We start from the raw sequence: 14743 nt of genomic DNA on the forward strand, positions 1-14743 counted from the left end.
TCGTAATGTGTGCAAGAGAGGGCCAATTTGTCATAAGTTGACTTATGATCATATTTAAGCCTCATATTATTGGCATGAACAATCTTACACGCTCCAGTAAAATGTCAGGTTATTTTTAGGTCTGATGGCAGCTACCCTGTGACGTGTGTCATCTTATAGCCTGTCAAGAGTTGTGGTTCCAAGACTGTAAAGTGCTTTTACAGTGACCTACATTTATTACGATCCATGTTTTCCTTACCTTAAAGCAATCAGCATATAAATCACACTGACATTTATGTGGTTTCAGGTTTATTTTGTGCAAAATAGTGAAGAACATAATCAACATGACCACACAAAACAGTAATAATCCCGTCAATTACACATATGCACCACAATAGTGATTTACAAACTGTTTTCTCAGATGTACAACTTATTGCATTGGAAACTGGTTTTAAAGGAGTGTGCAATTCATATGCAAGGCTTTTCATCCATGTTTAGATATTATTTCCACAGGATCAGCAGGATGAGGTCTCTGGGCCTGCTGATTCTGTTGTTAGCTCTAAATAGGTGTGCACAGAGGTGCCTTATATTGAACATGGGTTGACCATTCATTCCTCTGTGCTTACCAAATGCTGCACAGTACGCATAAAGCGTGACAAGGGCGCCATCTGGAGTTTGCCAATGAAATTTCAAACCGCTTTTGTGTATCTGCAATGTATTGTCTATTAGGTGATCTTAGATCAACCTCTACAGTTACATTTACCACTATGATATAGAGAAGAATACAACCAAAATTTGGAAAAACTTCCGCATACTAAATGTACAGCAGATAAATGGTAAGGTGTGAAATAATCCATTTTGATGGGGTTATATCTCATCCATGGAGTGGGGGGGCTACCTGTCCCCTGTTGGTTTTGATTGATAGCCCTGCAATTAATAAAAAAGAATAAAAAAGATAGAAAAGCTATTAACCTGGCATTAAAAAAGGAGACGTAATTGTTCTTTTGTTTTAAATCTGCATGTGTCATATCATATACTCATTCACATACTCGATTTTAAGCACATTTTAAGTCTAAAGGGAAATACTGGCCTAATTTCAAAAGCTGTGTGTTGGGCCCAGCACAGCTGTCAAACATGGCAATCAATTTCAATGTTATCCCCATGAGATATTGTCATTATTACAGCCTCGAGTATTTGTCAGTGTAATAAAGGCCACATCATTTCATGATTAATAACTGGAGCATAAAAATAATGCAGTTACAGACACTGTCTTTTTTTCTCTCTCTTCATCCAGAAATACAGTTGTCCCTCTATTAAACGTCCATGAGCTCTTTATCCATATTAATGCATAGATTGTACTTCTCCATTGCAACTCTCATATATTTTATTAGATATGTTATCATTCGTAGCTGTAGCTCGCACACACTCACATAATTTGCCCAACAGATGGAGCTATTTGCTAATCACATCACACTTTGGCAGGTCACATAGTCTGGCCACTGGTCATTAATATAAATATGGCAATAGTTAACCATATGATGTTATATTATCTCCTAAGAATAGCACTACTTTATTGTTTTATATTCTATCAAATAATTTTCAGTGTCGGCCAGTCAATTAGACAATATTTATATGTGTTATGTGTGTTGTTATCCTCAACTAGGCTGAATTGATTTATCAAAAAATGTAGTAAAACAAATAATAATATTGTAAAATATTGTGCTCAAGAAATTGTGCTTTGTTATTCAGAGTTGAAAAGAGTTGTGCTGCTTAATATATATGTAGAAAAGGTGATGCATTTTTTTTTCAGGATACTGTGGTGAATAAAAAGTTTAAGCATTTATTTGAAATATAAATATTTTCTAACATTACAAATGTCAACATTATTTACAGTCACTTTAGATAAATGGAATGCATCCTAGCTGAATAAGGGTATTCATTTCTTAAAAAAAAAAAAAAAAAACTTTATCCCAAATGTCTGAACAGTAATGCATAAAAGGATTGTATTGGAGCGAATTTGCAGTCTGCTTTTAAAAAAAAGCATTTATTTTGAAATATAAATATTTATTATATTTATTATAAATGTATTTACTGTCACTTTTGGTCAATTTAAAAGGTCCATGATGAATAAAAGTATTCATTTCTAAATTCAATATCAGTCATTAACCTTTATTGTAAGAATCCTCTCCTTTCTCTTCCTCCGTATTTGTTTCCACAGTACAGTTGGAAGTGAGATTACCCACTCTTCCTCTCCAGATATCTTCCAGTTCCTCTTCCTCCTGCTGGAATAGCCAGTGGCCTGGTTTAAGAAGCTCCTCCATGCTGACGTCAGGTTTCTCTGCACAGTCTACAATTGTCTCTTTCAATGTATCACTGAAACACACTGCACAGTCCCTCACACCACAGTTTATGATGCGGCCGCTCTTACGAGAGACTGGGCTGTTAGGGAACAAGTTTGTCTTCTTGTGTTTGGATGTGTAATATAAGTGGCCATTCAAGTCTTTAATTTTAGTGTAAACACTTAAGCAATTGTGACCACCTGATGAAGAAGGACACAGATGCCTACAGTGAGTGACTGAGGTGGAACCATTAACCACTGGAGAAGAGGCTTCGTGATGGCTGGAGGAAACATTATCAGGTTCTTCATATTCAACCGACGTGAAAACCCTCAGAACAGGCCCCATGCTTTCATAAACTTGGTTTAACTGTTGGGTCTCAGGCTCAGTGGTTGGTTCTTCTGTGCTGCCCAAATCTTCAATATGAAGGTTTATTTCAGTTTGTTTAGTATGAATCACTGGTTCCACCTCCATTTCTGACTGTGGCGTTCCAGCTGAGGGTAATGTTTGGTTGTTTGAGTCATCATAGATCTGGGCAGGTTGAATCTCCTGTTTATTTTCCATGTTCAAGACACTGTTGTGAAAGCACTTTGGAAGATTGAAGCTAAGAGTGGATCCTAGAGACAAATAAGAGCAGGTGTTTTTAACTGGTCCACTCGAAGTCTTGCCAGCATTAGGGAAATTGTCTTCTGGAAAAGAGTCAGTCTTGTTACTGATGACAGAATTCACCGGCAACATGTTTTTTTTAATGAAAACCTGAAGTTTGGAGTTTGATTGACTTTCTTTCGCTCTCCTTTCTCCTTCTGGCCAAGTGTTACACCTTCGCCTGAAAATGCTTGAAGGTTTGCCAGACTTTTCCGATCCTACAGTGCCATGCAGAGAGCTCCTTCGCTGGATTTCCTCCTTACATCTGATTGGCTCTTTCAGCTTGAACAAAGAACTTGGCTTGAATCCGTTGTGACTGTAAACATTTTGCCAAAGAGAGGAGAACGATTGAACTAAGGAGGAACCTGATGCAGAGGTTCTCACGCCCCGTCCTGCTGCATGTGTTGAGGATTCAACCTCCAAGACTCGCCCTGTGGATTTGTAATTATCCGAGACATGCAAATACGTGAACACCTGCAAAAGAGAATTGAATGCAAACCTTACAATATTATAAAACCAAACTTACGGCCAGTTGATAATGGCCCAAACACATTCTGAAAGCATTAAAATTGAATGCATACGTACACAGCTGTGATGGCAATAGCCGAAGCATGACTAATACGACTGCATGCCAAGTTAATAAATCCTATATGGCATATAAAGGCTTCACAGCGAATTATTACAAAACACACCACCAGGAGGCATTTCAAAGCCACGCCATGGAAACTAAATCATGAGGTCATTGTTTTACCACATGGGACAGGATGCACAGAGCCGGGAGAATAATAAGCACATGCATGTCTGGTTTGTGTGGAAGCTTTGAGTTGAGTTTGGAATGTGTCTGAAGTTTACACACTATTCAAAGTGATACTTACTCTATGAGTGATTTCAGTCGGCACTTCATGCCTCAGGTGATCGTCACTTTGGTTTTGGTTAATTTCTAGATTGTTGTGTGAAGATTTTTGCATCAAGTTCTGACTGTAGATTTGTGACTGGGGTTTTTGCGATTGATGCTCTGGATTTTGCATGTTATCAATGTCTGGTGATAGCTGCAGATATGTTTGTTTGTTGCTGTGGTGCAGATTCTCTGGTAGGTGATTGCAAATTGATGATTCAATGTTAAATTTGGACAATTGGCTGGCTATTTCCTCTTTGCTTAGTGACTGGTCTGGTTCTCCTTGGTTTTTGATTTGCAACTGTGCAAGATTCAGACAAGATGACATCTGTTTGGTCTCTTTACTCGTGACCAATTCATCTGGACATCTCAGCTGAAGCATTTCTTGTGGTTCTTGCATTTGCATTGACTTTTTGTCTTGTGATTGACATCTGTTTCCCTGAATGCTGCTTGCTGACTCTTCAAGTATTTCATTATTGCTGGGTGACCATTGCTTTGTCACTTGGTTGATGCCCGAAGACTGTTCATCAAAGCTCAAAATGAGACAGATGCTAGAGCCTAGTGGTGTCTTTGAAAGGCAGGACTCCTGACTAACAAAACCAGACACATCATGCCTCCCACTCTGTTGCTCAAAGTTGTTTTGAGAGGGTTGTGTTTCAGTAGCACTTCCTTTGACCTCTCCATTTACAATGCACTGACTATTAGAAGGTATTTTGACAGGCATGGCCTAAACAAGAAAAAAAAATAAAATGGAAAATTAACTACAAAAATTATTGCACAAATAAATGCAGGATTCTGAATGGTCAATTGAAGAATTTTTCTTTGATTGTAAATGATTTCAATATAGGTGTGCAAAATTGTGTTTCATATCTCTTGCATGACTATTTCTTCTTAAACAATAAGGCTTATTAAAATTAACCCCTTCAGGGTAATACAAGATCCTGGTGGGGTTAATTTTGTCATTATGATCACATGACTGTACATTTTCCCTGATTTATTTTAAATCCTTATTAATAAATGATGTTGAAAAAATTATAGAAACCTGCTGTTGAACAAGATCTTCTGGTCTCCCATTCTGGTTTCTTATAAGCTGCTCTCTTTGAGCATGCCAGTTCACCTGGATCCATCCCAGCATGCTTTGCAACTCATCTGTTCTCTCCTTGATCTGAAGACAGGAAGATTATAATCAAGAAAACATCATAACGAACATTCTGCGGTTGGACGCTGCATATTTAGACAGCTGACATCGCTTTTAGATAACCATGTGGCAGCTGTAAGTAAATCAATCACACACTCACAATGTCTTTAAATTGACTCTCGTCTTGCATAAGCATTTGAGCAGCTGCAGCTAGTTTGCTAAACTCATCCAGCTTTGTTTCAATGCCGTGCTCAATCTCTGCAACTTCACTCTCTCTCCAAGCAGAGCTGCCAGCAAGGATACAGGATCTGGTGTTCTCCGTCCACGTACTACAGAGCACAGGAAAAGCGACTGTATCAAAATATCACATTAGTCCCAAACTAAATTAAGATAACGAGACCACAGATGGGAAAGTATTTCTTGCTAAAGTTGTCGGCATTAAGTATGAAATATTCACTAGGTATAATAACCCAAATTAGTCAGACTTTCTCTTCTTACATCATGGGAATATAGTTTTCAAAGTAGTCCCGAATCTGGTGGAACTTCTCAAGGCGCCCTCTGTTTTCAACCATGTTGCGGCCTACTTCCTCCCAAGCCTGCAGGATCGCCTGAACCTCTTCCCTGAGAGGGTCTCTCTGCTCTGGGGGATGAACTTGTAGCTGACTGGCCAGTCTCTCCACCTCTCTCACCTCTCCCTCAATGATATTATGATGAGCCTTTGTGGGACAAAAGAAATGCATTCTTTAGCATGATGTTTATCACTTAAAATGTCAAACAGAAACTCACTCAATCAATTTCAGGGTGCAGTTTAAAACTAATGTTTTATGAAAGAATCTATAAATAATTTAAAATTGTGTTTAATCTTTTAATACCTAAGAAGCTGGTCCCATCTTTAACTATTGCAGGCAAAGGTTCATTCCTGATCTAAGGTCATTCAAATAGTGACTAATATCTATTCATATTCAATTAGTAAAGTTTTTTTTTTTTCATTATCTGACCTCTAGGTCATCCTGCTGCTCCTGTAGTCCCTCCAGACCACTGAGCTCAGGGTCACAAAGCACAGCCATTTCTGTTTCTATGTCCAGGAGGTCCATACTGAGCTCAGCACAGCGGCAGAGGTGCTGGTTTATCCGCAGTGTTAGAGTTGATAGCTGAGAAAAGATACATATTTAAATTAAATGTCAATTGGTTTTATATTTCATCATATAATTCAGTGACATTAATACATTTGCCTTAAAAAAAAAACAGTACTGTGCAACCCATTCCATTATTCTTGCCATTAAATGTAATAATCCAGTGACATTTTTGTTTGCACAAGGAGTCTGACAGCAGCCAGTGCTCCACGCAGAGATCTGATCTCATCATCATCTGTCTGTCTGGAATAACATGAAGAAACTGTGGCAATGTCTCCAAAACACTTCAAGAACCCTGCAAAGCTACAGGACTGTGCAGATTTTGGGGGCTTGTGTAAAAATGCTGTAAGGTGAGGACGCCGTCAAAAAATTATGTCATAAATAGATTTTATGAATTAATTTATATTAACTTAACTAAATTAAATCAACATTTGGTGTGACCACACTATGTGTTAAAAACAGCTTTTGTCCTAGGTGCACGTGCATTGTTTTCAGGTAGCTTTGCAGGTAGGTTTCTTGAAGTGTCTTGGAGACATTGCCACAGTTCTTCTGGATTGAGTCTGTCTCAGTTTGTTCTGTTTCTTCATGTTATTCCAGACAGACTGATGAGATCAGATCTCTGTGTGGAGCACTGGCTGCTGTCAGACTCCTTGTGCAAACAAAAATATCACTGGATTATTACAATAAATGGCAAAAATAATGTTTGGAAATGTAAACTGATATTTACTACTGACACACTACAGCAAAACATAGAAATAACTTTTTTGGTGAAAATACTAGTGGCCTAAGATTTTTGCACAGTACTGTATATACATCGTAAGATGTTATTAAAGTCATTTTTGTGATATAAATGAGTTGAATATGGTGCTTTTAATTTATTTATATGTAAATCTCTAATATCACGTTGATATTGGACATTGCTTTGTGAAACAAGCTCTGAGCTTTGTAGCTTATTTTTTTACCGAGCTTTGTAGATCATTAGTGATCTGGTCCTGCTTCTGGGGTCTTTCTTGTTCAGATTGATGGCTCGGTAGATTTAGTGACATTTCTGCACCCTCAGCCATTTCTTGCCTATGCAGAGATCCAGGAACATCCTAAAGCAGATTTACATCAGTGTAATTGGTCCTGCATTCATCACATTTTAAAAAAAAATCATACACAAACACACACCATGTTATGAGCTTGAAATTGAGTAAGCTACTTTTCTTTTATTCATGTTCAGGTTTTGGTATCATTACAGTTTTAATGAAGGTCATGATGCTTGGCTTACCTGACTTAATTTGTGACAACCACTGTGATCCAGCAGTTCAAGGAACTTTTCGAGCATTCCTGAACTGCATTCCTCTACATTTTCTGAGAGATGGTTTGAAACGGTGAGATCTGACACCATCTGTGCAGCTTTATCTCTGGACTGTTCCTTTTCCGCTGGTTCCAACTTATTGTTTTCTCCATATTTCTCCTGCAGAGCATCCCAAAGGACCTCCACCTGGCTTAGGAGCTCCTCTATTTTGAAGTCTTGTCTTTGTTTTGAACAGTCATGCTCTTCAGTCTTTATTCAGTTTACAAAAAAGGATGGAAAGAGATAAGTGTGATCATTTATATATCAGTTTAGTGCACTGTTATGAAAAAAAAAAAATCTTGAAATTGTATTACAGTTCCAGTGGATGCTGTCGACTCCTTCAACAGCTTGGGTCTGAGACAATCTTGAGAGGAAACAGGGGTTGTCTGAGCCCTCTGGCCGATACAGCTGCGAAAACATTATGTGTTAATGAACACTTCACTCAACAACTGCATCTTGAAATCCATTGCATGAAATGACATCAGACATTTATGGATCATTTACTTCATCAGTCATCAACAGATTCATAGTGAAATTAAAAATTAATTGCACCTCTTCCTGTCCTGTTTTTCAGAGACATTGTCCAGCTTGGAACAGCTGCTCTCTGACAATGAGTCCCGACTGCCTACAGAACATTCCTCAACCGGACTCCACATCCTATGTGTCTGCACAAATACATGTTCAGGCATAGATTAAGTTTAATCATATACAATTCATGCATACCACAGGTATGGGGGTGACATCTTTTGACTTGGGTGGTAAGAAAAAACCTAGCCTCAGGGTAAAAGATTGTCTCACCAAACAGAAATTTCAGACCAATCGACTTTTTTTTCTATGTGGTCATGACTGGTCATTTATAATCACATGCTTGCAGATGTTTTTGGAGGCACTGCAGCTAACCTCAAATCCTCGGAGACGGTTTTGCTCTTCTTTGACGTCTTTTCCCATTACGCTGTTACCCTCATTTCTAGCAAAGCTCTGTGAGTCAGGGCATGTGGTTAAAGGATCAGCGGGTAACACTGACGGGCATTTTGGAGAAACATCTGTCTTCTGGTTCCTGTAGAAGTGGAACTAAACTTTACCTCTAATGGCACCACTGGGGCATCATTACTCTTCAAAACATTTCAAACATATCATGACATTTCATCATCATTTTAGACCATACAAGTCAGTAGACTGTAAATCTTTTCATGCTAACAACTTGCAGATTGAAAATATAAAATTATCCACAGAACACTAGCATCATGTCTTTGCAGGTTATGTAACTCTGGACAAAATTTTGCAGCAATTGTTCTGGGGGTGGGAAGATGTTATTTTTGGCAGTCTTCGTGAGCAATGATGTCACCTCCTTCTTGTCTGGTTAGCTCATAGTTAGTGATAGAGGATTCAGTGAGAGCCTAAAAGGGGTGTATCCATTTTTTTGTTGGCTGCATGTAAGCCAATGCAGCAGCTTCTTTTTTCAAAAAAAGTTGTGATAATTTTTCCATATTAAAAAAAGAAGAAGCAATTTATTGTTAGCGAATAACAATTGGAGATAGAGAGAGGTCTTAGCCCCATTATCGAAACCTATTAATACTGGAATATATACTAATATTTAACATTCCTTCCTGATTTTCAAATTGTTTCCAAAGTTATTCAGTTTCTAGTAATTTATTTGTATATATATATATATATATATATATATATATATATATATATATATTGGTCCAACAAATCATTTGTTTCTAAGACCACTGGGAGATTTTTGTGTATGTGTGGTTTTGGTTAGTTTATTGAAAATTTGGGGGGAGTGGGGGGATGGGGGGCTTGAATCATGATTTCTGTATGTATGCATTCTACAAAGACTTTACAAAAAAATCTACAAAGATCAATTGGACAAATTTTGTGTAGTACAAGTCATAACTACATGAGTAATCTTTTACGTTTTCCAAGAAAAATTAAATAATATAAAAAGTAATAAAAAATATTTTTAAAACTAAAGTCTTATCAATATATGTATCTGCTAAAAGTGAATTTTCAATAGCCTCAGTCCAAATAGAATTACAAGCTAACACAAAAATAAAAGGTAAGTATAAGAAAGTTATAAGTAGGGCTTATTTGACTCTGGTTTGTTGTTAAATCTTTCTGTATCAGTCTGAAATTGTTGCCTTAGTAGTGAGATTTATGACAAACATTCAGACAGTTATTTTTCATCAGTTCCTTCCTCTCTGCACGGCTACATTCCTCTTGATGCGGTTTCACAGAGTACCTGTCTCCATCATCATATCTTCATACCATACATATGAGCTATTCCTCACATCTGCACCAGAGCTGAGGCTAAATCTTCTTCTGTTACAGCCTTTGTTCATCCATAACCACCCTTTCTTTCCCTCTATTTCTTTCCCTGTCTGTCATTTATTCCCTCTGTCTTTTTTTTCTGACACTTTCAGAAGTCATACTATTCAGCAGAAGCCATTCAAATCTGAGTTTCCATAATGGTGTGAATATATATGTAATTCTGTGTCTAAAGCTGTTCACTGTTCTGTGATAAGAGCTATAATACAATGTAATATTTTGTAACTTAAAAGGGTGACAACTTTAGCTCAGCCACTAATTACAGCTTTCTATAATGGTATTGGCAATGTTTTAAACCAGTTGTGCATGATTTAATAAAAAGATTATCTAAAAATCACTCAATAAGTATGCAGAATAATATTTGTGTTAGCTCTTAAGTGACATTTGTCTTCCTGGATACAGAATCACACTTTAAATGGAAACAAACATTACATAAACTGGCAAATGCTTAAACAAATTAGTGTGTGAAACAGAATATAGCATTTGGGTCAAAACAACATCTACCATCTATGATCTAAGACTCTGCAATAGGTCAGTATCAAAATAAAAGACCATAACATTACATCACTGCACCACATGTCAGCTCCACTCCTGCATCTTGACAAGTATGGATTCCATTTAAGCATGATGTCATTTACTATTCCAAGCCTTGCATATGATATCACTGCGCTCAAATACTTTGTTTACTATTGTTTTTTGTTCACTGGAGGACAATGGGAGTGAGTGGACTTTCGTTTACCGGAGAAAGTCCTGCAGAAGTGCCCAGTTCTCCTTCACCTCGGCCTGTTTGCATGTAACTCTTTTGGCCAGGGTTGGGTGAAGAGTTGACAGGCAACACGCAGACTCATTCAGCATCTGGAAAGAGAGTTGTCCAGGGAGGGGTGGGGTCATGGAAGGAAATGACATCATTCATTTGGAGTTAATTTGCTACAGTCTGTGTGTGAGACTAATACAACCGTCTACCGTCTGGCTGAGTTCAGAATCATATATAAAAACACAAAGTGACTGTGGCACTGTGACACTTTTTTGATGTTCTCAAATTCAGGTTTACATAAGGAGACAGTATGTCCTCTAATGAGATCATGGGTTGACTTACGTTGATCTGACAGGCGATTTCTCTGGTCTCTTTGTCGCTTTTTTGGATGTCGCCTGCCAATACACGGCTCCTCTGCAACGAAATTCATCCTGGATCAGGACTTGTATTACAATCATGATTTATAAAGACAGTTTGAGGTCTTCTCTAAAAGCCAAAACTAATCAACCCTTGTTTGCACAACCTCGCTGTTGATGGTGCCAATGATGCTGTCGGCTTGTTGGTAAAACGACGAGACATCTAGAGCTAACATGAGATCCTGATGATAGTCCCTCAGGAGTGACCTCAACTTCAGCCACCTGTAGAGAAAGCGAGCATTTTGTGTCACTAACAAAAGAGTAATAATGCGCTATGCTCCACACTGTGCCAGGAAATCTTACGATTTGTCAGCGTGGTCCCCCGGGCTTTGTCTTCTTCTAAACATTTCCAATCCTAAATCTACAGCATCTGTCTTCTTCTGAAGAGGTCTTTTTGGGTCCTCCTGGCAGAGGAGATGAATTAAGAGTACATGAGGTAATGGTACAAAAAGACACATTAATAATCAAAACAGAAACATCATTATGGTGCATTTAACCTGCATCAAGTCCAGACTCGTCGTCAGTTGGATGAGAGAGTTCTCAAAGTCTTTGAAATCTCTCCTTTGGCTGTGAGACGTGTCCTCCGGTTGATCATGTGGGAAAGTTGGCATGCTGTAATCATACTGAAGGTTCCTTATCTTTCTTCCTATAGTCCATGGATCAGTCTGTAAAGATATATAGCGGCTAGAATATGAGCTTTACACAGTGTTTTCAAAGTTGTAAATTAAAGAATGACTATTGGAGTACATTTCAGTTTTTCACTTGAAGTATTGCAGTATTCACTGTCTACTTGAATTCAATGTGTTGCTAGCAATTCTGAGTGAAAATACCTATTTTACTAGTTTATGTGGATTCAAAAATTTTTTGGTGACACATTTGAAACTTTTTTTTAGCTTCCTAAGTATTTATCAATTTATCTTGCATTTAAAAATATTTTCATTGTGAGTTTTTTTTTTTTTTTTTTTGTAGCAGTAATATTCTATTATGGTTTTCATCTGTACTCTTCGCCAAGTCCGACAGACTATTTTTCATTTTGTAAATCTTCCAAGATGTCTTACATAATTCTATGTTGCTGCAACTAATTCGATTTGTGCGCCAAGTTCTGGTTCTTCTGCAGTTTCTCAGCTGTTTTTTTCTTCAATTTTGTTTGTTTGGGTACATGAAGTACAGATTAAGTACTGAACTGATTCGAAAAGATTACTTACAAGATGATATGCCAAAACATTCCCTTCAGAGGTATCAGATATCTCCACAGTGAACACCTCATGATTATGCACCTGTGTTTAGGACAGCCAGGGGATTTTTAGGATGTATTTTAGAGGGTAAAACACAATAATAGCAGGATCTGAGTCTGTTGGCCCACCAAAAATTCACGAGCCTGCAGCAAGGTGTGGTACTGCCAAATAATGATCTCATCTATCAGAGGTGGTGTTTTATGTTGCAGATCTTGCATTGCTTAACTTGCATTCTGCACCACTGCGATGACTGCATCTACGGACATGGTGTTAAAATTCTTTAAGTGTGCGCAAACCACACCTTTTGCCCTTCAACATTTAGCCTGTAGTTTTGTTTTACCATTTATACAAAAAAGGGAATCAAGTATAAGTTGTGGAATACTGCAACATAATGTGGCACTTATTTATCCATAAAGTACATCACAACTAATAGCAAACATCATTTTTTATCATTAGTGTCTGATCATCAGTTTAGACTCAGATCCTTCCATGTGTGTTCCAGTTTGGAACTACTCTGCATTTTTATGGGGAAATTACCAGTTCATCTCGACTGTGGGCTTGTGTAATGAAGGGCCTGGCTATGACCTCATCTCAATGAGCACAGTGTGCAAAACTGTAGTAATCCACACAGATTTTTCTTTCTTTTTCTTTTTCTTCTCTCACAATAAGACAATGTGTTCTTGTTGTACTCATTTGTGCTATAAGAAGTTGCATTTCAAGTTTTGCAGTGAGAAACTCCTCGCAGACATTTGTGGAGACTGTGCATGGGCAGGCAGTAATAAACAGCTCATAAAAAATGTTGAGAGACTGAGAGAATAACAAATATGGGGCTGGTGTTTGTGCTGTTGGTTTGTGACCTCTGTGAGAAAAGAAAAAGCCAACTGACTAAAAATGTTTACATTTGAAAAGTGTAGAGTTTGGTTTGTTTCTGTTTGTAAGTCTATAATTGAATTCAGTGAGAATCATTTAAAGTGGGATATGTGTGTGTGTTTATATATATTAATATTAAAATATATGTATATATATAATTCTTTACATAATAAAGAATATTTATATAATATATTATTTAATATATTATATATATATAATTTATATTCTGTGAATTTAATTATATAATTATTATTTAAAACACAACAAACCTTTTGGTTATAATCTTTCTTTATTTTGTTATCTAATGCATGTATCATCTTTAAGTTTGAAATTAAATGAAATTATTGAATGAAATTATAAAATATTAGCTATCATTTTAAATGATAAAGCTGTAGAAATATATATTTACTCTTTCACACACAAACAACTTTATCATTTACAATTATAACTAATATTTTATAATTTGATAAAAAAAAATGAATGACTGTAATATTTTGTAATATTACTTTAAAGTACTGTTTTTTTCTATGTGTGCAAAGAATTTCTAGCTAAGGAATATAATGTCCACCACATGCAAACAGAGCAGTTTTGCTCACCTCCAGCTGTGCACCGTGCTTGTCACTTTCCTCAACAAGAAACAGCTTTTCAGTAGAAGTAGTGGGCTTGTTTGTCTCACAGTTTGCCACATTAAAGCCAGTGACAGTCTGGTTTTCAACATTTGCACACATAGCTATCTTCTTGATGGATCTGGAGGAAGCCGGTGGGGACACAGAGTCCCTGTCATCTCCCTCTTTAATATCGTCCGAAAGTCCCTCCACAGGTGTAGATGTGGACACTCTGTCCTCATGGAAAGGAGAATCGTCATTGCTTGAGTCATTTCTTAGTTCACAGCAGTCCAGAACTGGTACAGGAAGCATGATGCTCGCATAATCCAGACATCTGTTTTCGGATGGGACAGATAACTTGGTCCCAATAGTGAAAGGTTGGATCCTCTTCATTGCTGTTCTTGCTTTAATCATCTGATCGTGGAACAAATAAGCATAAAACTATAAAACACCATTCTCAATGTTTAAAAGAATCCTCCTTCTGGTACATCCAATCAAGTTACAAGCCTGAGTAAACCGAGTCAGTCCACGAAGCTAAAATGGTCCACTCTGAAGTCTTCTGAGACACTGTAGACAGACTTTTGAGATGCAGACTGCAGGAACTGTGGAGAACGTGACTCCAGCCTCACTCCTGCACAGACTTTGAGAAAGCGAGAGGGGGTGAGGGAGGAGAGGAGTAAGAGAGAGTTTAGGAGAAACAGGGTGAGGTCATCACACTCAGTCATGGCCCCATTTGGAGAGAGAGAGAGGGCTGTAAACCCAATCTGTAAAAGCTTCCTCCCCAAATAAGACGTAGCGGGCAGATAAGAGTCAGAAACACAAAGTCGAGCCCTCTCCGAGGCCTTGCTTCTCAACAATGATGTCATATATTTTTCCTCAGCTGTTCTCTTTCACTTTCTTTTTTTTTCTCATGCATTCCTTTTGTCAGATTTCATACAGCATGCATGCAATTCACAGATCTTTTATGTTATAGAATATTTGGTTAATCAATCTAAAGATGCATGTGCTTGGATGCTTCCTGCAACAAGCTTCCTGCTAGGTGAGTAGATGCAGGAGGCTGTAAG

The 14743-nt window shown here is 37.6% G+C and overlaps 1 protein-coding gene across 2 annotated transcripts; it reads right to left on the bottom strand.

Annotated features, from left to right (window-relative positions):
* Positions 1 to 292: 292 nt before the first annotated feature.
* LOC128022200 (putative leucine-rich repeat-containing protein DDB_G0290503) lies at positions 293 to 14327 on the bottom strand. 2 transcript variants are annotated; one of them, XM_052609515.1, is made up of 18 exons: positions 13671 to 14308; positions 11467 to 11634; positions 11273 to 11373; positions 11077 to 11191; positions 10896 to 10967; positions 10539 to 10654; positions 8366 to 8522; positions 8018 to 8130; positions 7780 to 7873; positions 7397 to 7675; positions 7089 to 7220; positions 5992 to 6144; positions 5492 to 5709; positions 5154 to 5322; positions 4898 to 5020; positions 3836 to 4582; positions 2147 to 3434; positions 293 to 906 (listed from the first exon to the last, which is right to left on the bottom strand). In XM_052609515.1, the coding sequence occupies exons 1-18, from the start codon at positions 14091 to 14093 to the stop codon at positions 854 to 856; spliced, it is 4521 nt and encodes a 1506-aa protein (XP_052465475.1). In that variant the 5' UTR covers positions 14094 to 14308; the 3' UTR covers positions 293 to 853. The 2 variants fall into 2 exon arrangements, with proteins under 2 accessions (XP_052465475.1, XP_052465476.1); XM_052609516.1 differs by lacking the exon at positions 293 to 906 and having other exon boundaries at positions 1799 to 3434; positions 13671 to 14327.
* Between the last annotated feature and the right edge of the window lie 416 nt (positions 14328 to 14743).

Source organism: Carassius gibelio, chromosome A11 (assembly GCF_023724105.1).
Source record: "Carassius gibelio isolate Cgi1373 ecotype wild population from Czech Republic chromosome A11, carGib1.2-hapl.c, whole genome shotgun sequence".
Taxonomy (NCBI): Eukaryota; Metazoa; Chordata; class Actinopteri; order Cypriniformes; family Cyprinidae; genus Carassius; species Carassius gibelio.

What these genes read in the sequence shown, in the direction of transcription:
- LOC128022200 (XM_052609515.1), bottom strand. Translation starts at nt 14,093, where the DNA reads ATGATTAAAGCAAGAACAGCAATGAAGAGGATCCAACCTTTCACTATT. An exon ending in AGCACGGTGCACAGCTGGAG is followed by an intron (nt 11,635 to 13,670) that starts GTGAGCAAAACT and finishes ATATCTTTACAG; the next exon opens with ACTGATCCATGGACTATAGG. An exon ending in CTAATGATCTACAAAGCTCG is followed by an intron (nt 6,145 to 7,088) that starts GTAAAAAAATAA and finishes ATCTTTTCTCAG; the next exon opens with CTATCAACTCTAACACTGCG.